We start from the raw sequence: 25,006 nt of genomic DNA on the forward strand, positions 1-25,006 counted from the left end.
CCAGACCTAACTTCGCAGACCTGGACACAGCACCAGCTAGTGTGGGGTAAGGGGTTGTCTAAGTTCCCTGGGAGAATGGCAAAAGCTCTACTAGAGTGTAGACCTGCCACAGGAAGCAGCTCGTTGCTTTCTCAGAGTTTTTTGGTAGGACTAGAGGAATCCTACAGGGAACCAGACCCTCAGAGGCAGCAGCTCAGCATCAGGAGAGTCTCACTGTGACCCCACATGCATCTTTTCAGCACCTTCTCAACCTGCAGGGGGCGGCCATCTTTGTTCCACTTGACCACGGTGGCTGGTGGCTCTGCATCCACAGGGCATCGGATATAGCCGTGAATTCCCACGGGCACGTAGATGACAGGGGGCATGTTGAGGACACGGGCTGGATCTGTAGAGGGGTAGCATGGGGTGGGAGAGAAGAAAGGCAGGAGGGCAGTCAAGGAGTGAGAGATCCGGGCAGGGGGCCAAGCCACCACATAAACCCCCGGGGTCTCATACAGACACTCCTACTCCAAGGAACTGCCATTCATACCCATCCACCCATTCAGTAAACACTGCCTATGTCCTCAGTGCTCACAACAGTGCCTGGACCACCATGAGGAACAAGACGGACAAAGCCCGGAGGCCACATCAGGCTGCCCCAGTGCAGTGTGGGCTGCTGGCGGCTTTTCATCTGCCCAGCCTACTGTATTCTTAAGAACTTCTGTTTCAAATGTCTGGAGGCACCCAAAGGCATGTTTTCACCTGCCTAAATCCCTAGCACCCCTCAAATGCTCCTTACACATGGACTGAACTGCAGACTAAGGACCCTGGATGTCCAGTTCCCCAGCCCCTAGACTCCAAACTCAAAGTCAACATTTGACCCTATCCTCCACCGACCATTCCTCATCCCAAGTGTCTCTTGGACACCAAGCAGCTCTCTCTCGCTCCACATCCTAAACCAAAAGTGGAACGTCAGTTCTACATTCTGTGTTCAGAGACATGACCACCAGTCGTTCTTTCCTCTCCTCTCCATTCTGCTAGCTGTCCAGCCCCTCTTGGCCTCAGTTTCCCCTCTGTGCAGCTGGAATATGGAATCAGCTTTGGCCACAGAATGGATGAAAGTTTCCCAGGAGAGCAGCAAAAGGAGCACATCCTGTGATGTGGGTGACTCATCACCTTTCCATTCTCCCCAATTTCCCCTGAGGGCGACCAGGAGAAAGATCCAGAACTTCCAGTGAGGCAGTGAGGATGAATGAGCTGGTATGTTTTAAGCATTTGGAGCTCTTCAGAGAACAGCATTACATAAATATCAGGCCGAGTTATATATTTAGACATAGCTTCCTTCTTTTGTATGTAGAGTTTTTTTTTTTTTTGGTTTTTTTTTTTTTTTTTTTTTTTTGCCTCCAAGATTTTCAAAGGGTTTATGAATGGGAAATACTCTGAATGCTGCTTTTTAGCAGAAATAAAGATCCTTGTCTCACCCACCTGAAAATCTCACCCCCCGGATTCCCTCTGAAGGCAAAAAGGAGGTAAAAAGGGACAAGCTGCAGTGGGTGATGGCACTGGGGAAAGACGCAGAAACCGCACACCCCTCTCAGCACAGAATGGCCCATGGCTTCATGGATAGGGGCCTTACTTTTGGTTACATTCCTCATCCTTCTGAAGACTACCCCTGCTGGTTCTCTCTCTCTCTGCCCCCTCCACCTTCTAGCCCAAGTGACATAGCTAGACAAGATGCTACTCCAAGTGGACTCTTCCCTGCCCTTAGCTCCTCCACATCTAGCACAGCTTGGGGCACATGGTAAGTCATGTTTAAATAGCTTCTTGACTTCCTTTTTCCTACTGCAGGTCAGGGTGGGATGTGCTTGATGTCCTGGGTCACACCACATAGCTTTCCTAGGGCCTTATAGCCCTTAAAAACTTAGACTCATCATACAGCATGCTAAAAGCCCTTTTTAAGTTGATGACAATGGAAGTGGAAAAATGATGCCTTTGTCCCCACAAGCAAAATCACTGCATGGAGAAGGAAACAATAAGCATGTGAGGTGAGAAGCTGGACAGGGCTCAAAGGTCCAGCTTGGCTCCACCACCACAGCGCCCACTCAGCAGTAGACAAGTGCAAACACCCAGCTGTGTGGAGTGGCTTTGGAGACCAGCCCCACTTCCTGGGGTCATCAACTGTCCTTCTGCTTGTTCTCAGCTCACATGCTGACCAGGGCATCTCTAGGCTATTGAACTTCTCACCCAGCCACGGCATGCCCTTGCGGGTGAGCAGTCTTCCCACACTAGCCCTCAAGTGATGAAAAGCCTGTCACCTACGGTAACCAGGCAGGGCCTTTGTTGTCTGAGTGACAGGGCCAACCACAAATCAAAAGAAAGAAATTAATCCTCATTACTCATCCTTCTGTCTCTTTCTCACAATGATCAGCTTGCCAGGGGGTGGGAAAGCATCGACTACACTGCCGGATTCAAGATTAGCAAACTGAATTATTGCACTTGCACAAAAGCCCTCAATTGTTCTGGCATGAGGAGCAGCTCATCCATTTGGATCTCTGACCACCCTAGAGAAGAGCTAGAAGAAAGCCAAGAGGGAGCCAGATGCTGGCAGAACTAGATCAAGTCACCCCAGAAGAGGGTTCTGTTCCCTTCACTCCAAACAGCTGTCCACAGTGGGGGAAGGCATAGAGCTGGCAGGAAATATAACTCTACTTCAGCTTCACGTACACTCCCTCATATACCTGAGAAAAAAAAGGACCAGAGACCATCTCATTCAACATCCAGAGAGAGGAGTTGGCTAGCATTCAATACAAAGACAACTGCTCAAAAGGTCTACCGATCCTTGAATCCAACCTAAGTTTGTTGACTGATGGAATGAATCAGTTAACACTTGTAGTGATGCCTGGCCCATAGAGGACACCCAGCAAGCACTGTTTCACCTCAATTGACCAGCCCAAGTCTTGGCCTCATGTTGGGCTATCCCTGCTTCCTGTCATTCCTCTGCCCACATTCCCTCAAATGACACTTGGTCTCTTACTATCCTCCAGCCTCCAGTCTGGCTAATGTGGCTTGGATCTTCTGGAACCCCCACCACGTGTTGCTCTCCCTATCCCTACTCACACTGCACAGTTAAGTATGCTGAGGCAGAAGGGGAGCGCCCCAGGCTGTTGCTAGGAACACAGGTGTATTTCCCTGCATCCTCAGGTTTCACCCGGAAGATGATCAGGGTCCCATCGATCAGGATCCGCACTCTCAACTTCAGGTCACTACAAACACACAAAGAGACAAGGAGGGGTGGGGGAAGAGGGTCTTCCATGAGACAGTGGAGCAAGGCAGCGAGGAGTCCCCTCTCTGTGAACGAGGCAAGGAGAGCCAGAGCCTCCTCATATTCCTGGCCCATCTCAAGGCCACTCTGTGCAGACACTGGCCTTGCATGAGGGACAGATTAGACCTCCCCTCTGCAAGCTCCTAGAGCCCAAGAGCAGCCTGCAGCAGGCCCTGCTTAGAGGCCTTGCCCCTGGGAGGCCTGGTGTCTGGGGACCCCACTGAGAGGGCAGGGCAGCATGCTCACTTCTGGAAGTAGACGTTCTCGTCCTGCCAATACCAGGTGTAGGTAAGGTTGCCGGGATACGCCTCTGCCCGGCAGGTGAGCAGAGCATCCTGGGATATGTTGACAGTGATGTTCTCAGGAGGGGAAACGATGAAGGGAGGCCCTAGGGAATAGGAAATAAACATAACCTTACCTGGTATGGGAGGGGAGCACAGCAGTGCTGGGACCTCCCAGGAAGCTCTGAGAGGTCTCAGCAAGCAGTGCCTAAACTCCAGGAGGGAGCTGGAGGGCTCCCTCCAGCTTGAAGGAGGAGCTGGTTCAAGAGGCAACAGCACAACCCTGGGCAGTCGCCACAGAGATGCTTCCAGCTACTGCTAGCACTCACGTTCTTACTCTCCTTACAGGTCCCAGAGATGCAAAAAGTCCTGGGGTGTGACCACAGTGAGCCCCAGCCCCCTGAGCCAGCTGCAGGACACTCTTGTTGGTGTATACCTGCACCCTGCCTCCATGCACAAGCTCCCCAAACCAGCCATCTCACCCCTAGACACATAGACATACATACCCCTTCCTGCTCATCCTTCTCTCCAGCAGAACCTGAGCAGGGGACATGTATGAGGGACAAAGGCCACTCTTTTCAATCCAGAGCAAGGAATAATCTTGCTTCTAAAGGAGTTAAAAGGCTTGTGCTGCTTATCAGCCAGAGGTCAAGAGGGCAGATTTGGGGAGAGGAGGCAGGGGAATAGCAGAGTAAACAGAGAGTGAAATCCCAGAACTCCCTGGTGCTAGCTTTCCAGATAGGCCACAGCTGCCACTTGGCTCTCTCCTGAGAGTGGGCAACTCTTCTCCAATCTACAAAGGGACCTCTGGTCCATGCTGCCACTCAACACTCCAAGTCAGAAGGAGGCAGAAAGAACATGTATCTCAGCAGGCCTGGCAGCCCAGACAGCCACCACTAGCTCTCACCCGCTCCTTCAGCAGGCAGCAGGTGGGAGGCAAAGAGGGTGGATGGGCTCAGTACAAAGAGATTCTGCCATCCTGACGCTAGTCCTTCTGAGGCATACTGGGGCCCCAGGCAGGGAAGACTGGCATTTCCCAGTGCTGACCATGCAGACCCCAGCTTTGCCAAATGCCCTCAGTGTTATTTTAAATGTCTGAGGCTTGGATTGAATTCCTATCTTTATTTATTGAAGCCGTCACTAACAGGGTGGAAACCTAAGGGAGGTCTTCTCCCCTGGGGAAGATGGAGGTACAGCAGGACACTACTCAGACAGTAACCATCAACATGGTGCCTCCTGTCATCTCGTGTGATGGCCACAACAGGCCACCATGGGCACTCGGGCTATGAACTACACAATGCTCAGGGGGAGCCCAACCCCACTCCTCATGAGCTGCCCATCTCTCCACCTACCTCAGCTGTGCCAGTTGTGCCCTGGGCAAACCCCTCTGCAGCTCAGATGGGATGGAAGTCCCTGTAAAAGGTCTGAGGCATGAAGAAGCCAGAGAAATCTCTCTTACCTTGGACAAGCAGGTGGGTGGTATGAACAGCCTCCCCCTGGATACTGTATGCGCGACAGGTGTAGGCACCTCTGTCCTCCCTACTGACCGATGTCACTGTCAGGCTGCCATCACTCACCTGGGGCCAAAGAGAGATGGAGCTCAGCACCCACACTGGGGCCCCACCAGGGGCTATCTCCTCAGGCAGAGATAGCCTCAGGGCTCATGCACTAGGGGGATATGGAGCCAGGCACTCCGTTCATCTCCCTTCAACCACAGACACCAACAAGGCTGCCTGCTGTGCAATGTTACTGGTCACATGAAGCAGGGGACCACCGTGGAGAGGGAGGAGGCAAAGGAAGGGCAAGCAAGGAGAAGTGCAGCAGCCCCAATGGAGAACCACACTTACCTGGTATTTCCCACTAGCACCTAGGAGTGTCCCCTCCTTCAGCCATGTGACAATGGGCTTGGGGTTCCCAAAAGCTGTGCAGGTCATGGTAACACTGCCGCCCTCCTTGGCCTCGATGTACTGGGGGGGTGTTTCCGTAAAGGTGGGAGGAGCTGCAGAGAGATGCAGGGTGGGATTAGCCAGGCTACCGCCCTGCATGCAGTGCCCACCCATGCTAGGCACCATGGCCATTGTGTTCATACTTAACCTTCCGCGAGGTGCTAGGATAAAGGAAGGAAGGGGGACAAAGTAAAATCCTCTGTGCCTGAGTTTTACAGGAGAAGAGGAGACCTGAAATTCAAAGTCAGTCTGACTGGGTGCAAATTCTAATATTCTCCCATTGTTCTTGGCTAATTCCCAATAAACAAATATTTGCTGAGCACCTACAAGGAGGCCACCATGCTCAGCACTAAGGACAAAGCGATAAACAGCACAGCTCCCATGACTTGCAGAGCACACACTTGCTACTAGCTCCAGACTGTTCCATCACCCCCCACTCCGGTCTTTCACCTAAAGATCATCCCTGATACTCCAACTTCCTTAACCCCAGCCCAGTCAGGCCCCATATTTCCAGGATGTCTCCCACCTGAGCTCCATCTAGGCCTACTACAGACCACAGGCCATGGTGACAAGGAATCTCACTCTTCCAGATTAGGCAGAGAAAATTTTCCACCTTCTTCCTTTTCTGGCATCCAGACAGAAAGACAGCCCACTCTGCAGATTACTCCTTTTTTAATTTTCTTCTGATTATGCCAGGTTATCCCCACACTACCACCTGCATTGTTGTAGTTTTGACCAATATCCATCCTGTTTGGATAATCAACTGTTCAGAGACTCAGTCTCATCAGTCTGAGCTGCTTGTAGAGGCAATCAGATCAATCTTAACCTCTTGGACTTTCATTGCTTTTGAAGTGACAAGAAGGGGCCCCACTTTTAACCTTGAGTCCTAGGGTTCACGATGCCTGGCTGAGGCAGGACATTTTTAGCTCATCTCAAGGTACCCAAAGGTCAAGACCAAGTTACAGTGCAGCCTGCCACTAGTTGGGTAACCCTGGACAAGTTACTCAGCCTCTCTGGGCTTTACCCAAATCTGGCCCCCTCCAGTATTGAGGTGAGGAATAAGTGAGATACGGTTTGTGAAAGGGATCTTGTGAATGTAGATACGTGTGAAATGTTGGTTATTTTGCCATGACCATCATCATTGTCATCTCCCCAGAAACATCTGAGGCATCAGTGAGAAGCTTTGAGGGGCGCCTGGGTGGCTCACACAGTTGAGTGTCCAACTTCAGCTCAGGTCATGATCTCACAGTTTGTGAGTTCAAGCCCTACGTTGGGCTCACTGCTGTCAGCCTGGAGTCTGCTTCAGATCCTCTGTCCCCCTCTCTCCCTGCTCCTCCCTGGCTCACACTCTCTCAAAACTAAAATAAACATTTTAAACATTTTAAAATGTTTTTTTAAACATTTTAAAGAGAGAAGCTTTGAGATAGGTGTCACCTCTCCAGACAGCGTTGCCCCGAAAACCAGTCAGAGTGCTTTGAGGTTTGGTACTGTCTGCCCCCTGCTCTGCCAACCTCGTCTGCTACCATATACCCCTTCACTGTGCTCTAGCCAACCTGGCCATCTTTGTCTTTCTCAAATGTGCTAAGAATGTCCGACCTCAGGGCCTTTGCATTTGCTGCCCTCTCTGTACCCAGACCTCACTCCTTTGGTTCATGCAAATCTTCGCTAAAATGCTATCTCTGCCTTAAGTGGTCAGCCCATCTAAGATAGCACTTCTAACATTCTCTACCCCCTTAGACTATTTTATTTTCTTTAAAGTACTGATCACTGACTCTCCCTGAGAACAAAGATCTTTTCAGTAAATCACACTGCATGCCTGGCTTTTAGCACAGTTCCTAGCTTGTAACAGAGCACTCAACAAATGTCTGCTGAATGGATGAATGAATTAAATGTACATAAATACACACACCTACAGACCAACACAAATTCAAACACATAAAACTTCCTAGTAACAAGACCATGGCAACACCACTTTCTTCCATCATTTCCAAAGCCCTTAACTCAGTGTGGGCACACAGAGGGCACTTGGAGAGTGAATACTGAGTGAATTAAGAAGCATAGTTCATCACACACAAAACACACACAATGGACACCTTCAAGCACATCAATACTCATCCAGCATCTAATATAATAAAAATGATGGCAAAAACCATCCCAAATCCTTATAAAGGGATTCTGGAATCCTAGCTTCCAGGCCTCTCGTGCTGCCCTGGAATGTGTGCTCATCTCCAACAGAGCCCCTCTTGCCAAGCCTGTCCCTGGAAATATAGCCACAGCCTCATTACCTCTGGTGTCAAGCTTAAAAGAAAAGATAATAAATTAAATTATGTCCTGAAGTGACAAATTAATTACTAATTACATAATTACTTTATTATTTAGGTGCTAATCAGGAAAGTGCTTTGAACAATCTCGAGTTTTCAGGAAAACAATGGTTTGACTCTCAATTATTTACAGAATTAGGTGTTAGCTTGCCAGCTGCATTTCTAGGCTTAATTCTTTTTTACAAGTGCTCTATAATTAATAGTGCAGGTTAGAAATAGACTGGCCTCTCCTCCAAGTAATTCACCAATGTAAAGCAAGACTTGGCTTGGGCTTTTTGGGTATTTTATGTGATAAAGGAATAATTGGGTCTGTTTCCACCCAACTGGTCTTTAAGAAAACACAGAAGGAGATTGAGACCATTTGTAATTCTAATTTTTCACTGGCCTTTCATTTTCCAAAGGTGATCTCTGTCAGAAAATGCCTGACACTAAACATTCTAGTTTGGAAGCAATGGAATGCTGGCACTCCAGACTCTTTCCTTCCATAATGGAAATATTTATGCTGGAAGGAACCTCAGAACTGGGGGTGAAAGCAGGAGGGAATAAAGGGAGACAGCTCTCTCACCTTCAAATGTGTCTGCTCTAATCTATCCACTTGGGAGGCAGGCTCCTTGGTAAGGGCAAAGCCCCAGTTTAAACCCTGGAGCAGATGAGGGAACATTCTTAGCTTTTCTGGCCAACACTTTCTATAAACAACCTCTATGAATGCACTGACTCTCCATCTGGGCATCTGGGCATGCTGTTCCCTCTGCATGGAATACCCCTGCACCCGGCTAACTCCTCCTCCCTAGTTGGGTCTCTGCACAGGAGTCCTTCCCTCAAAGAAGTTCTCCCTCCTTTGTTCTCCCAAAGCCCATATTGCAATTTTCTCTGGACTTACTGCCTCTGGAAGTTTCCTTAAAGCTGAGTCTGGATTGGGCCCATTGCTGTGTCCCCAGAGCCTGCCACAGAGCAAATATCCAAGATGTGTGTGTGTGTGTGTGTGTGTGTGTGTGTGTGTGTGTGTGTGTTACTTCCCTTTATTTACAAAATCTACAAAAAGCACTCCAGCCTGATCTCCAGGCCCAGGATATACAGGTTACTCATGTAAATACTAAAAGCCAAGACTCAAGATGTGTTATGAATGGATAATTATTGGTGAGTTTACAAGAACTTTCAAACTACTACAGTCCTCTGCATCTTCCAGTCTGAGGACCTTCCTGTATACTACCTCCCTGCCACTACTATTTCATTTGATTTCATCTTTTTTCTCTCTTGAGAAAGAGAATGGCCAGCATCTGACCCACATGTAATTAATGTCACAGACACTGTGCAGGACACTTTCTTCACAACAGCTCTGCAAACAGGCATTGGTTTTGGTAACTGAGGGAGTTGATGCCCAGAGAGTTGCCTGGGATCTTACAGCTACTGAATGCATGAAATAAACCAAACCTTTTCAAGGCCTTCTCCCATGCTTATTCCACTCTAAGTCATTGTGAATTCTCACAGAACCAATTCCCACTCGTGCAAACTAATATAGAGATGTAATACAACACACAATCTCCAACTAAATTCTACCTTCCTGTCACGTGAGTGCCTGATGTCTCAGGTCACTGAAGTGGGCACTGCCAGAAGGACATGAAGGGAAAACAAGGTGGTTCTTGGAGATTACAGCCCAGTTTAGAAAGGGGATAAGAGAGAAAGAAAGCAATGTGGGGACTCTTGGCTCGGTGTTCAATCAGCGAAGCTTTTAGCAGCAGATTTACCTTCCTAATTATGTTTTGCTTGGGCTAATATTAAGATGAGTTTTCATTCTCGGCACACACAACAGCTGGCATCAAAAGGAGGTGACTCAAAAGCTTGCTATGTGGTGGGGACAGCCCACCCAAGACTTAAAGTAAGCCTCCAATCAGTCTCTTTGGACTGACTGAGGGGAGCCAACTATATCTAATGGGTTGGGCAGCCTAGACCAACACTGTTCTAGGACCACCATCGTTAACTCTGCTCTTCTCAGATAACAGTGCCCTGGCTAAAATACTCTGTTCTTTCAGGACCCTGGAGAGGTTCTCAAGCCAAGGAACAAGGTCTGGCCCCCTTGGGAGGAATGACCCAACCCCACAAGGTAGGGCAGAGAGAGCCATCCTTCAGAGCAGATCAATACTATGAGAAACTTCCAAGCCAGGAACAACATCAATTTCTCTCTCCCAACCACAGCATCTATAGTCACAGATATCAAAACCACAAGGACCCAAGCTCTGTGTGGCACATCCAAAGCATATATGCCACTTCTCCAGATTTTTCTCCACAGTTCCAGCTTCTCCTGGCTCCTCTAGAGTATCTCTTCCCAAGTAAGGACTCCCAGGGACATAAGAGAGACTCTCTTGTGGAATGCACGCAGAGGGCCCAACCCCTGGTGTGGTCACAGCCTTAGAATCAGGCCCCCAGCCTGCACCAGCACTGGGAACTCAACTAAGTCACTTGGGCCTCTGCAAAGGGCTTTGTTGCCTTTTCCCAAACACTTGAAAAGCATCAACACATAGCAGTTAACTTAACTGAACTATAATAACTGATAGCCATTAAAACGGTTACTCTTCACAGGATTCTTACATTTTCTTAGACAGTAAACCCAGCACAAGAAGGGACCATGTCTGGGTTGGCTCACCATCATTTCTCTTCCCCTAGTGCAAGGCTAGGCACACAACAGACACTCATTACATATCACTCAAATGAACATATTTAACAAGGAACCAAGATATTAACCTAAAAAGGAAAATGGTTATGGTGGGGCTCCAGAAATCCCACTAGAGCAAGAAGCCATTATTTGGACTAGCAGGGTCTTCCCAAGGCTGGGAAATGGTGCCAGAGGCTATAAACTGGGCTTCAACAAAGCCTTAAACCTCCTGGTTCCAAGAACCAGCTACCTACCTCCCTCTGAGGAACTCTGACTCCACCACCCACAGCAAACCCCACTTCGTGCTCAGGGAGCTGCTCCTCCTATGCACCTCTGTTAACCCAAGGCTCTAGGAAGACAACTGAAGGGGCGTAGGAGGTGAGAGCTACTAATGCAATGGGGCCCGGCCCTGATGAGGCTCCTCTTTGTGGCAGAGATTTGGGGCAGGAATAGTGGCTTCGCCTAAAGCAGGTCCTCAGAGAGCAGTCTTCTGGGTCACCCCCCACCCGCCCAGCCCCAGGAATAAGCCCATACACACCATTGATGGTAAGGTGGACCCAGCTACCATTGTGAAAGGTGTCATATTGTTGGTCCAGCATGAGCACTTTGCACTCGTACCAGCCCTGGTCCTCAGAGCGAACCTGCTCCAGTCGCAGGGATGCTTTATCATGAAGACTTGCCCGGCCTGCAGGAAGAAAGTGGACAAAAGCCCAGGAGGCCATCAGGGTGAGGCTAGCAGTGTGACACCTGCCAAAGGCAGAGGACCCATTGTAACCTTCAAGCCATTTCCCATGATAGGACCCCAAAATAACACCTCGCACCAATCCCAGGCAGTAGGCTGAAAGGAAAAGGCACGCAAGCCTTGCCGTGGAGCCACTCTCCCAGTCTCGGCTGGCCCAGCCCCACTGCAACTGTAACTCTGGGTTTGGCCCTGGGAAGAACCTCAGTCCCTCAGAATACTCCTATTCTTTTGGAGATCTCTTGGGATAAAGGAAAGGCATGGGGGATGCAGAGCTGAAGAAAGAGAGTGGGAGGGAGCGAGGGAGGGAAGCAAAGGTGCAAATAGAAGAAGGTGAGGTATGGGACTCTAGAGCAGGCCCTAAACTTCAATTCAGGCTGAGTGACATCCTTCTCCCACCTGGGTCCCCACCACCAGCATCTCTCTGCCTGTCTTCCCTATGGTAAAGCAGAGGAAAGGCAGGCCAGGGACCAGGGTGGAAAGGTCCCCTCCAGGTGCTGCTGCCCATGCCTGAGGCACTGCACATCTAGCCAGAACCCAGTGTCCCCAAGAGCTAAGACGCCAGAGCCCATAAGCCCAAGAATGAGGACAGGGCTGGCAAGCAGAGCAAAGGCCCCCCAGCTACCCTCCTTAACTCCATCCTCCTCCCCATTAGGAGGCCATCTTTGTCTCACTCATGGTGATGAGATGGTAAGAATTGAGGCAGGAGCAAGCAGAATGGGAGTCTAAAATGAGGATACAAAGCAGCCCTCAGGGTCCACCTTCCCCTCACCCACCACCTCAGCCCAGCCCTCAATGCCATGTCACCACCTTCTCAGTTTTCATCCTGTCTCAACACTGGCAATCTGCCTAAAAACCAGAGCATCAAATGGCCAAAAACAGAGTGAGAGAGAGAGATAAATGGAAGCTTTCTGAGAGATGCAAATCAGACCTCAGAAGTCTGACCTCAAAGTCCTGCCAGCTTCCTGTCTTTCATTAAAATTCCAGCACACATATGCACACGCGCGTGCACACACTCCTACGCGCATGCATGTCCCATGCTCTCCTCCCTGGCAGGCTGGCAGACAGGCACTGGCAGTGACTCACAGTGAGGCCCCTTCTGGCAGGTGGAACCACAGAGCAAGACACCGAGGGGACCAGGAGGAGAGAGGCTGGAGCAGCAGAGGAAGCAGACAGCAGGTGCAAGCCACAGCCACAGCACTGCCCGGACCAGCCTCAGACATTTACTTCCACTGCTCACGGATGGGATGAGGCCCCAACTTCAGAGCTAGAGGGAGGGAGTGGGCAAAGGCAGACAGAACAAAGTCTACAGTGCCACCAGCACACGTGGCCAAGGGCAGCAGGGCTCTGACTCAGCTTCTTTCTGCACAGAGCTCCCCTTCTGCCAAGCTCTCCTCCCCTGCATGGTGGGCTCTCTAGGCTTCCCTGTCCTTACTCCTGCCTCTGCCCCTACACATCCATAGCTGTGCAGTGATGCTTTGTGTCTGCGCCACCTCCTCTTCCCTCTCCTCCCCACCACTTAATTAAAACCTACCAAAGTGCAAATGATGGGAGGAAAGAGGCAGAGACTATGGAGAAAAGATAACAGACCAGTCAGAAAGATAAGAAGCAATAGAAAGGCAGGAGGAAGAGTGCCATGACCATAACCACTGAGAGCAAAAACCAGGAGAGGAAACAAGCAGCCCCCTGCAGCCCAGAACTTACCTGCATACTCAGGGTCCACATGAGGGGGATAGTAGCCAAACTTGATGAAGATAGGGATGGGCACCCCAAACTTGAACCACTCCACGACATAGGGCGGGGGCTGTCCCGTCACTGGGTGAATCACGTCGCATCGCAGGACCACGCCCTCACCGGCTCTCGCAGTAACAAACTCAGGCTCCTCTCGAAGGCCGTGGGCAGCTAATGGGTCAGCAAAGTTGGGATGCACAAAGGGAAATGACAAGGAGATCCTGCCCCAGCCGCCCAAGAGGCAGCCCCTTGCCCATGTCTAGGGACCTCTGCATTCCCACTTCCTCCCCAAGGCCAGCGGCCCACCCCAGCCCTCCTCCTGAAAAGTAGTCCAGTCACTTCCCAGAAGGTCCCCAATACATTTTTAACCCCCTTAATCCCCTCTCTGCTCATACCTCCCACAGCTCTGGGGGCCCCAGCTATCCATGAACCTGAGACAGGTAGGAAGGGGAGAAGAGGAGAGAGAAGCAGTTCTTTCCAGTCCTGCATGCCAAACCTCCCCTCCCCAGTCCCAAAGAGCAGATCCATGACCATATCCTCCTCCTTTGAACTCCCAACAGTCCTAAGGAGTCTGGCTACTGAGAAAGTAAAGGGGCCTCAGCCTCTCTGTGGAGACCTGCAGCCTGGGTTACAGAAGCCTGCTGTAGCGGAGGGTAAACATGGAATCTCTTCCTGTGCAGGATGCTTCCCACCAGAGCCTGGTAGGAGCTGCAGAGCCAGCCTCCTCCTACGCCCCACCCCCAGCTCAGCCTGATGTTCACAGCACAAAACAAGAGTACTCCATACAGGAGCAGGGGAATCCCTAACAAGCTGAGCAGAGGCTGCTCATGGCAACACCAGAGGGAAAACCCCACAGGCCTGACTAGCCTCTCCAGGCTCCTCCCTCCCACGCCCCACCACACCTGCTACAAAGAGGGGAACAGAAGGGTCCTCCAGCCCTCCAAATTCCAAGCCCAAGACATCACCATTAGGATAGCAGTATGCTGGGGGCAGAGCAGGGATCCTGGGGCTGCTAAATTCAGCCAGCTGTGGAGAAATCACCCCACCTTTAGTAGATGATAAAACATATGGCTGGATAGGGTGCACCTATCCTCTTGGCAGCAGAAGGGCAAAGTGGAGAGAGACCCATCCCCACCCACAAGCTGGAGGACACAGAGGACAGGCTAACTCAGGCACTGCTTCTCTCACTGGTCAGCCTGTTCATGAGCCCCTACAGGAGGCATGCCACCCCCACCTCCAGCCTGAAACTGCTCCCTCCCGCATGAAGCTTCCGTGCCCACAAAGTCACCTTGTCCAGCTTGCTTCCCAGTGAAAGGGACAGCCTGGAGAGGCCTCTTCTTCCTGGCTTCCCTCACACTACCCAACACAATTAAAGAGGAGACCTCCCTGGCTCTCCCCATCCAAACTCACCTCCCCTCCCAGTCCCTGCTGGGCCGCTCCAGGCAGCACCAAGGACAGCAGCTGCTCTACTAGCAGTGCAAAGCCAAGAGCTGATGGACCCTCCCAACACAGAAAGGATGCCCAGAAGAACAGCATGTCTGTTTGTCTGTCTGTCTGCCTATCTGTCATGGTGCTTCTGTATCTGACTCTTACTGCATCTCTGACCCCTGTGTGCTACTGCCTGTCTCCTTCTCTCATCTCTCTCTTTGCTTCATGTCTCTGTGTCTTTGGCTCTTTCTATGTGTCTGTCTCTCTCTGTCTTCTGGTTCTGAGACAGAAGTCTCTCTCCTACTCCTTCTTCATGTGTCTCTGTGCTGTTCCATCTCAAATCTTCAAGTCTCTCTGTCTCTGTCTCTTCCTCTTTAGCTCTCCCTCTATGTGGATGCTTCTACTTGTCTTTCTTGGTTTGTCTGTGTGTGTGTGTATTGGGGAAAATATGTGGATTTCTTTTCACCTATGCACTGAGAAGGGATTCTGCCTGCTTTTCTGTGTGGAGGTACCTCTATGTGCTTATGTTTCTGTGTTTGCGTCTTTCTGTGTCTGTCTGCATGTTGGCTGTTCATCTGTGTCTCTTCTTCTCTCCCTCCCCATCCCCCTCTCCCTCTCTCTCTCCTCCCTAAGTTGCGGAAGGAGGAGGAGGCAAGCCCTTCTAGAAGCTGATTGGCTACTGGTGACATCACTGTTTTCTAGAGAAAGAGCTAAGATCACAGAGTATTTTTGGAGCAGAGCGGAGTGTTGCACTCACCTGCCAGAGGCCCCAGCAGGTTTCCCAATACCCCCACCCCCAACCTTGCTTCAGGCTAGGTTTGAATTCCAACCCCTCAGGGAAAGCTCCAAGAAGGCCCAGCTGCAGCAGGCACCTCCCCCCCCAGCCCCAGAGGCACCTGGATAAGGACAGAGCCTGCCTCCTAGCCTCCAGGAGCACAAAGGCTGATCCTGGACCCAGAAAGAATGGGCAAACAGTGGGCACCATGTGTGAACAGGGGGAGCAATGTGTGTGTGCATATGTGAATGTGTATATGAGGCTGCTCTTGGCAAAAGGATGTATATGTGGATACATGCCTGTGTGCAGATGACGAGCTCTTAGCAAACGGACAAGGATGAGTCGGGGGGGGGGGGTGCTGCATGTGTGAGTGTGTATACGTTTGTGACTGTGTGTGTATAGCACAGACTTTCCAGGAGGGTAAAGGAGGAAATACAGGAGCCTGGGAGAAGAGGAAGGAGGTATTCCAGGGCCTAGTTACCTGGTGTGCAGGACAGAGGCTCTCCACAGAAGGGGACCCCTTCCCAGGGCTTTGGCCCCTAGAGCCTAAGGCAAGAGGCAGAGAGGCAAAGGAAATGACCAGCTCTGCTGAGCAGGTGGTTGCCCACTTTTAGCAGTGAAGCTCGGCTCTGTAGCACCATGGCTACTGGGGTTGAGGGCTCTGGAGAGCAATGCCAGGAGGTAGGTTGGCTCCAAAATGGGTTCCCACAGTGCCTGCTGCTCAGTGCTGCCTCATTCTCACCTCCTGGCAATAAGGCAGCCTCATTCACACCTCCCCCAGCACTGGGGCTGGCTCCAGGTTTCCACTTCCACCCCCAGCCAGCCCCTGGGCTCAGGACTGAGCACCCAACCCAAGGTCCACCCCCAAGCCAGTCAGCCCCATCCCTCATCTCTGCACAAGGACCCTTTCAACCAGGGACAAGCAGCTGGAGAGAGGACTCAGTGAGATAAGCATCCCAAATATGATAAGCAAGGCAGAAAGAGATGGAGTTTCCCAAGAAGAAAGCAGAGGCGTGGGAGCTCCTGGCCCAGCCTCTGCACTTGGTTCAACCCATTTGGTTTTCTGAACCCTGAAGTATTTATCACCTTCCTCAACTCCTCAACACACATACATACACACACACACACACACACACAGCACTCTCACTCCATCACCTACAAGCACTTCTTCCTAAGCCTGATCCTTCCTGAGCCAAAGCATGTCTAATAAGACACTTTCTCTAGAAAAGCTCAAAGCAAGAAACAAAAGTAAACAGGGTGGCAGTAAATAGGGAAGGGGTGCTTGATGGAGGAGAAACTCTCACCTAGGACACCAAACCCAAATTGAAGACTTTGAAAGAGACTCAAGAAACCAGGAAGGAGAGAGACACAGAGACAGACACAGTGCAAACCTGACACAGGAAGAGCCCAGCCCACAGCAAGAAAGAGAACTCTGGGGCACAGAGGACCCAAAGACATAGGCCTTCATAGGAGCCCAGAATCAGGAAGACAGAGCAGAGGCTATTCGTTCAAGAAGCAAGTGGGCTTCTCCCCAGCAGATTGACTGGAGCAACTGCCAGTGGGCAGGGGGCAAGAGGAGGAGAAGGAAAGGATAGAGAGTGACCTGAAGTGAGGAGGGGCTGCAAGAGGAAGAGACACCCCCAGGCCCCTTCCCCACCAAAGAAGCCTACAGCAGCCCAAAGAGGTGTGGCAACAATCTCAGAGGGGAAACTGGCATCTGCAGGAGTGAGGGTGGTAGGAGCCCATGAGGTGCCCTGGATTCCACATACCTGTTTTAGAGAAGGCAGGAAACAGCAATACCCTAAGCCGAGCAAATCTGCATCTTGGGGCTCTGCCCAGCCCACGTTGGAGTTGTTTTCCCAGGATAGGGTAGAGAAAGCAGGAGAACAAAGGAAGATGAGGTAGCCCCTGCAGTCTGGCTGACCTTTCAGGAAGCCCATAGGGTACAGGTCTCCTGCTCTCTAGGCCAGGTGGTGCCCAGCAGGCAGCCAAGTCCAGGTTGCCATTGGATCCCCTGTGGACATAGAACCATGAGGAGCCAGGCTCTGGCACAGCCCTTGTGCCCCACACTTACAGCCTGGGGCTCTTCCACCAGAGCAGGGCTGGGGGAGGAAGGGTACCTGAGAATGAGAAACACTAAATGCCTAAGAAGTTCTAGGAGCCAGGCCAGGGAGAGCTTCAGCTGTCAAGCAACCAAACTTCCTCTAAATACCTACCACATACCAGGCTCTGTGCCTGGCGTGTAACACAAATTTCACTTAATGCTCACAATGCCCACCTATTAGAAATACTACCAGCTCATTTTCACAAATGAGCAAACTGGGAGGCTACCTGGCTCAGCCAAGTCACTCAGGTACAAGTAGGGGAGTCAAGCTCCAGCTGCTGTGTCTCCTCCTCCTCTTTGCCCACACTCATTGACAATATCCTGACCAACCACAGGCCCAGGTACCACAGCCTCTCCCACATTGCATCCCAGACATCCCAGACACTTTCCTCCCTGAGTCAGAGGGCAGACCTTCTCCACTACACATTCTGCTTAGGTTCCAACAGCCAGACCCATGCAGCCCAAGACCAGAAAAGGATGACAAGGTGGGTCTATTTCAGAACGCAGCTGGTGCTCTCTGGCTGGCTCTGGGCTCAGCACTACTCAGCACCTCTGGCTACGTCCGGTAGTGGCTACCATAAGGGAAGACCACCGGATGAGGACCAGCCTCCTTCATTCATGAGTACAAATCCTTACTGGAGCCGCTGCTGCTGCCTCCTCCTTCTCTTCCTTCTCCTCCTCCCCTTCTTCCTCCTGCTCCTCCGCCCCCTCCTCCCCCCCGCCCCGCCTCTTTGTCCCCAGCCCCCTCATCCTCTGGGCACCAGACTCCCAAACCACAGGCCTGTTGTCTAATAATACCAGCGACAGCCACCGCCACCTCCATCTGCCAGCCTAAAAATAATCCCTGCTAGTCCAAAAAAGGCACAGCCCCCAATAGTCCCCCAATCACTCCTCCCCAACAAGCCAGAAGGCTCCAGGAGATTCCAGGAAGCCGGGGACTCAGGCTCCCAAGGAGCCTCCCACAGAGGTACACACCCAGAGGGATGGCATGAAGAAAGCAGAGAACAGAATCCCTATTGCCCAAAGCAAAGAACACTCTACAAATATAAGATAGACAAGAGGCCTGTGTCCAAAACATCTGGCCATGTCCTTGTTCTTTCCAGAAGGCAGGTGGGCTAGAAGTCATCTGGCCATCATTCTGCCTCCATCAAGAGCCCCCGCACCCAGCCTAAGCAGGTTCTCAGAAATGTCCCTACCTTCCATGGTCTCCATCAGTGTCCTCCCAGCCCTTCTGGCCCCCACTCCGCATCAAACCTCTCAGGGTGGGAAGTCAGAGGTCAGGTGAGCCCAGACCAGCCCTAGCCAGCAAACCCTCCCATCTTCCAAACAGCAAGGCATGGAGGAGGGAGGGGCAGGAACTGCAGGCCTCCTTCCTCCTGTAGGTGACTCCTTCCTAACCCTCTTGGCTGGGCTCCCCTCGAAGCCCATGAGGCAGTGATGCTATCAGCAACCTTAATTTGCTCTCAGCTAGATTGTATTTCCAAGAGCCTTTTTCCCATGAGCCACTGACAGGAAGCAGTCAGTAATTCAACCTCCACTCTGCTCCTTTAATGGCTCCTCAGCAGAAAGGTAAAGCCACACCCCACCCCTGCCACCTGGGCGGAGGCCTGCACCCTGCACACTCACATGTGGCCATGTGCACACATGTGTTCCAGAGCAAACAGACAGGCCAGCCCAGCCAGGTGAGGGCACCACGAGCTCTGCCTGCCACTAGGCCACCCTCCTCTCCTCAAGGAAGACAAGATAAGAAAGAAAGGGGGAAATTGAAGCTCCATATTTACTTACAGTAAGGTATCAGCATTCCCTACTCTGAAGCCAGAAAATGAGGACAATGGCTCACCTTATACAATTTGTGAAGGCAGGCCTGTGTGCAAGCTATCTGCCACAGACCTTCCTGGTGGGTGCCTGTGACCAGGAGGGAGGTAAGGGGAAATGTGGAGGGGAGGGGGGGCTGGAGATACAATGACAGGCAGAGGGGACTATCCCAGCCCCCTCTCTTCTCAGAAGGACAGTTAAGCTGGTTGCCACTTCCCTCAAAGCTTTGGCTCACATGGAATTGTTCTCCAAAACCCTTACAGAGGCCCTGTCTCTGCTCACCAGTCTCCTGCTTATTCACACAAGAGAGAACAGAAAAGCAGGAAGATTCCTAAGAAAAATAGGTCAACTGCCTCGGGCAGATCACGCTGGCACCCGTGGGCAGTGCCCCTGAGGGGGCCAGGCTACAAGCTGCCTCTGCAGTCCCAGCACCCTCTCCCATATCCCCAGGGACCCAGCCCCTTCTCTACTCTATCTAGAGTGCACTGGGTTAACAGGCAACTGATGCCAGAGCCCACTGTAGTAAGACAGGCCCATTTTTTGTCCCCTAGAGCTCTGTCTGGGTTTGTCCCCCATTTAGGCTTTCTCTCAGGGACATCAGGCATCCTTCAATCCAGTCCCTGGGCTAAGCCTCCAACTTTGGAAACTTCTGGGCTGTCTAGACTCAGGTACAGAGCAGGGGGATAAGGAAAGTAAGGCATCTGCTCTGAATACAGTCTGGCTGCCAACTATAGCACTTGGAGGGGAGTGACTCCCCACCTCGTGCCTGGAGCCTAACTGTCCCCCTGTCATCCTGCATTCTATACACGTGCATGCAAACACTCAAGTGCACACACACACACAGGTGTGTGCACACACATGCACACACATAAAAGCACAGGCATGTATACATACATACACGCACATGCAAACATGCACACACATAGAGGCATGTGCACACATCTCCAGACAGCTCACACCAATTACAGCTATTTTCATAATTCAGATCCACTCTTCACACAAGCTGCTTAACCAATGCTAGGGAGCAGACAGAAGAAAACTGCCCCCCTGAAACCCTGGGCCCCAGCCTGAGAAGGTCACAGGATGTGTCTAGGAAAAGAGGATACTTTCAAGGGGAAGAAAAGTGCATTAAATCTCAGGCCTAGCCCTGTATAGGACATATCTCCTGGCCTTCACTTCCCTCCCCCTGCCAGCACACAGGAAGGCTGGGAGAGAGAAGAAAGCAGCCAGCAGGCCTGAGAAAGACAGGGCCAAGGGAGAAGAGAGAGCAGCAGGCCAGGCTCTGAGAGCCGCACCCTGGCTGGGGCGGGCAGAAGGGAGAGAAAACGCAGGCATCAGAAGAGCAGTGCCAGGAGCCAGGAAAGAGGGAGGAGCAGAGAGATGCTGAGTTTCAGCATCTCCCCAGCTAGGCAGCCTCTGCTCCTTGGGTAACCAGATCCCAGCTTTCTGTCTCAGAGCCACAAACATGAAACCACTGAGCTCTGGGACCTGCCTACTCCAAGTCTGGCACGTGTTGGGCCTCAGGTCAAGAGCTGAAAGCTGATTCTTCCCACTGCCCCTTTGCCATGCCCTTTCCAACACATCCCTTCCTCAGCTTCTCCCAGGGTGTGTGCTGCCAGACACACCCCTGTCTCTGGCGAGTGTGCGGGGGATGCACACACACAGGCGCGCGCGCACACACACACACACACACACACACACCACTTGGCTACTTGCTGAGCAGAGTCCTTTGCTGATGGACTGCCCATGGGGTCTTGCTAGCAGCCTCCTGGTCCAAATCTCCTCTCTCTCATCTTCATCAGCAAAGGGAAGAAGGGAGAGTTAAGGCCAGGCACTCTACCAGCAGGTTCTGAGTCAGAACCCCACTTTATTTGGGGACGCTGTAGTCAGGGATAGTCCAACCACAGAATCTGTGGTTGACAGGAGGAGACAGCCTTGGGAATAAAGGTCCAGACTTCTTCTCCCCTATGGGAGGTCCAGAGTCATCTAGGCATGGCCCAAGGTCCTGCCCCAAGTTTCCTCAGTCTAGGATGTTGAGGCTTCAATCGCCATCTTCCAGATTCCAGATGCCTATCTTCTCCCTACCCTCCCCAACCTCTCCACTGACCTCAATCACCTCCCAGACACACATGATCAAAGTCAGATGGGAAGCCCATCCCTAACTGTCCCAACCCGACACTGGCTTAGGGGCCCATTCCCTTTTACCCCTCTGCTAAAGCAGCCCCTACTTCGGCCAAACCCTAAAGGTGGCATCTGAAAGTCCCTCCCTGTCAGAAATCTCCCCAGAAGTCACCTCTGCCAGTCAGAGAAGAGCTGAGCTGTCACACAGAGCCAGCTTTTGAACAGTGACTGGTATTTCCCATATGAGCCAAAACCCTGCCACACAGATCCCCTCCCCCTCCCCCCAGAGTCTGTGATGCTAGGACCTGCTTGGCTCCTGGGCTCCCTGCATCCTTCCCACAAGCCTCTCTGGCCACTGGCAAACTCTGAGTTTTGCAGATCTTTCAAAGAATGTCCAAGTAGTCCTGAGGTCTGCACACCCTCTGCATACCTCCCTGGGATTCAGAGGAAAAAGGGGTTCTGCCCAGGCAAGGTCAGCCTGTGAAAGGGTACTTGATTCCTACAGAGGCAGTCTTCTGAACTTCCCTCAACACACTTCCAGCTCCCAATGCCCTGAATGATCCAAGGGAAAGAAACTGAGAAGGGGCCTGGAACTCCAGAGATACTGAATGTAATAATAATAATATTCACATTTATTGAGCAATTACTATATAACAGGTAGTCATTCATTTCTTTACAGCATTAATGTTCACCAAAAAACCCTGCAAGCTCATACTGTTAATCCAATTTTTCCATTGAGGCAAGTGACATTTAAAAGGTTGAGCGACTTATCCAAGGTCACAGGGCCAGCAAGTGGCAGAGCCAAGATATGAAACCAGATCATGTGACTCTATACCTAGGTCCTCAACTACCATATATATTGGCTTTTTAAGCTAAAAGGACTCCAAGACCAACAGAGGTGGCAGGCTCAAGGGTGCATGTCAAGCCATCCCAGACAGAAGGACCTCTCCACACCCAGAAAGAGGGTATAACCTTCATGCCCAATAACCTTCAATGTTGTTTGGAAGTCCTTCCTTCTGTCTAGCCATTCTGTGTGTTGCTGCCATTTGCCTTTATTCTGTGCTTAAACTTGCACAAAGTCCATTTCCCTCACCCTGACTTCTCCAGTTTAGAAGCTATTTCAGAGCCTCCTTTCAGTGTCTCTTTTTTATTCAACGATCCCAGCAGCTCCTTTTGGTGCTTTCAGCGACAGTCCCATAGCAGGAACGTACCAAAAAATGGAGGGGAGGAGGAGGAGGGCATTGGAAGACTACAAGGAAATAGGGGAAAGGAGGAGGCTGAAGCTAAGAACAATTTCTCACACACAACTCGACCGATCTCACACCTACCCCCATTTCATAAGCTTCTGAATTCCCCTGGCCTCAGTTTTCCCACCTGACAAATGGAGTTTTTAAACCATCCAAGGCAACGTACCATTTAATAAAATTACCCTCCCTTCACCTTCCTCTGGTTCGGTTTTCAGACTCACTCCCCTCCTCCAATAGCATGGAAGACATTCCATTCTAGAAACTTTCTCAAATCATTCCTTTCTCCCCCTACACACCCTCAGACAAGAGAGGACCCTGTCTGTAAAAGGCGCCTCCAGCGAACCCCCTCTACCCTAGCTCGGCTGGGAGCGTGTTCTCTCTTTGCCGGGTCCTCCCTGCTGACTTCCACCCACCGACGGGCTTTCTCCCCGCTCTCCTCTCCTCCCAGCTGTGTGAACTTGCCCGCAGCTGGGTCGTGTCTGCGTGGTGAAAACGGTGAGCTCAGAGTCCTCGCACCCTCCGGGCTCCGCTCCTACTTCCATACAAGGGCCGAGAGCCTGGGGTGCCACCCAGAGGCTTGTAGGTCGCTTTGCCCGTCTCCAAAGCAAAAGCGCGCGCGCTCACGCACGCATCAACCAAGTCGCTGGCTTCCCTCTTGTCTCTTCCCCAGATCAGATAGAGAAACCAGAAAAAGAGAAACCTCCCTCCGCTCCGAGATGAGGCAGTGGGGACCCCTACCCCGCCACCCTCACACCCAGCCAGCTCTGCCTCACAGCCGGTGAGGGCGACGTGGAGTCCGCACGCCTGGGGCCCGCTCTTAGGGAACTTTTGCCTGGCCAGGGCCCAGGTGAGGCTAAGACAGGCGCGGGCGCCTGGCAGGGCTAGGCAAAAGCGGACACTCCTCTGAGCCGGCCAAGAGACTCCCTCGTTTAACCTGCTCTTCTTTTTCGGGGCTGCCTGCGCCCCCAGCCCCGCAAGGGGAATCCAACCCCTAGCTGCCAGGATGTGTGATCAGAAGGGATGCGAGTTGGAGTTGGGGCGCCCGCAGGGTCGAAAAACCAGTCCCTTTAGCTAGCTAGCCGTGGGTGCCGAGAGTCCCAAGGCTGGTCTGTGGAGCGGTGGCGCTGCGCGGGGCTCGTGCGTGCTGCAGCCTACCCAAACACCCACAAACTACCCGGCAGCCAGAGTTAGGAAAGCCGCCGACTCCCCAGCGCTAGAGAAGGCGGCTGCTCCGGCAAAGAGCACCTGGGTCGGCACGCCGGTATGAAACCCTGAGGCCGAAGGTGGACAAAGTCGACCCGGATCCCAAGATCTTTTCCCGAGTGCCAGGCAGCCCTTGGATTCGGGCCCCTTCCCACCCGGCCCCTCCGGTCCGCGGCCCACAGCGCTTCCCCGCAGTGCTCCGGAGCGCTCCTCACCCGAACCAGAGCCTCGCCCGCGGAAAGGCGCAACGCTCAGCGGGGACGGGGAGCCCGAAACGAAGAAGAAAGGGCTGACGCCGGGGAGGGCCAGAGGAGGGGCGCTGCACTTCAACTCACCTTGAGCCGCAAGACCTCGGGTGCTGATCACACTTGCTATCAAAGTGGCCACATACCAAATCATAGTACTACCGCGCGCCAGCCAAGAGCCTCATCCTATCGCAAAGTGCTCCTGCGCCCGCACACTTCTCGCGCCCGAGCGCCTGCTCACGCCCGCTCGCGCCCGCCTACGCCCCACGCCGGTGCTCCTGCAGCCCCGCCGGCCCGCTCTCCATCCCTCCCCGGCTACGCTCGGCTCGGCGCGCAGCCTCCCCGGCCCCCGGCGCAGCGGCACCTGCACTACTAGCCCAGGCAGAGCGCAGCCAGCTCCACGGTGAAGCCTACCAGGGCCGGGCCTCCGGGACCGCCCCCGCCGCCCTCCCATTGGACACTGCTCGCAAGCCTGGGGGCCGATTGGCTCGAAAGTCTGTCCGTCGTGGCGCGAAAGAGGCGAGCCCATTTCAAGGTGCGTTGAAGTGTGGCGAGCACAGAGCCGCAGAATCATGCGCATTGCCAGGGAGAAGGCGTTGTAGCGTCTCTGCTCTGTTCTGTTCTCTGCTCACACTGCATGGCAAGTTCCTGGTGAAGGGAATGGTAGCTTCTCGGGCTTGCTAACGGGACCCTGGGAATCTCAATTACCCCAGAAATGTCCGAAGGGACGTCGCCCCCGCCCACCCAGGGAACCCAACATCCGGTTTCCAACCAGCAAAAAGCAGTTCCCTAGAGGACCATGCTGATTCAATGATGGGGAAACCCAGGAACGGGCAGGGCAGCCTGGGAAAGCTAGGGAACGTCCTTCACTTGGAGATCTTTTCAAAGAGGTCACACAATACCCCCCGCCCCCGCGCCACTCCTTTCCACACACGGACATTCTTCCCTCAACAACGCACCCCCTTCCACCCAAACATGATATTGTTAAGTTAAGCTCCATCCGGCCTGAAGGCAGGGGGATGACTAAAATGACCTCCAAAAGTCACTCCAATTTAGAATGAGTCATTGGCTCAGCTGAGGGAGTGTCAGAGAATCTTCT

The 25,006-nt window shown here is 52.3% G+C and overlaps 1 protein-coding gene across 3 annotated transcripts in view; it reads right to left on the reverse strand.

Annotated features, from left to right (window-relative positions):
* The window catches only part of IGSF9B (immunoglobulin superfamily member 9B), a 59,994-nt gene extending 35,704 nt beyond the window's left edge, over positions 1–24,290 (reverse strand). For all 3 annotated transcript variants that reach the window (XM_058687362.1, XM_058687361.1, XM_058687363.1), the window contains exons 1-8: positions 23,998–24,290; positions 12,943–13,140; positions 11,038–11,184; positions 5,430–5,581; positions 5,042–5,159; positions 3,548–3,689; positions 3,097–3,242; positions 243–385 (exon numbers count right to left, since the gene is read on the reverse strand). In XM_058687362.1, coding sequence (XP_058543345.1) covers positions 243–385; positions 3,097–3,242; positions 3,548–3,689; positions 5,042–5,159; positions 5,430–5,581; positions 11,038–11,184; positions 12,943–13,140; positions 23,998–24,061 — 1,110 coding nt within the window. In that variant the 5' untranslated portion in view covers positions 24,062–24,290. The remainder of the gene's footprint in view (positions 1–242; positions 386–3,096; positions 3,243–3,547; positions 3,690–5,041; positions 5,160–5,429; positions 5,582–11,037; positions 11,185–12,942; positions 13,141–23,997) is intronic.
* Positions 24,291–25,006: the final 716 nt, after the last annotated feature.

This window comes from Neofelis nebulosa, chromosome 10 (assembly GCF_028018385.1).
Source record: "Neofelis nebulosa isolate mNeoNeb1 chromosome 10, mNeoNeb1.pri, whole genome shotgun sequence".
NCBI lineage: Eukaryota > Metazoa > Chordata > Mammalia > Carnivora > Felidae > Neofelis > Neofelis nebulosa.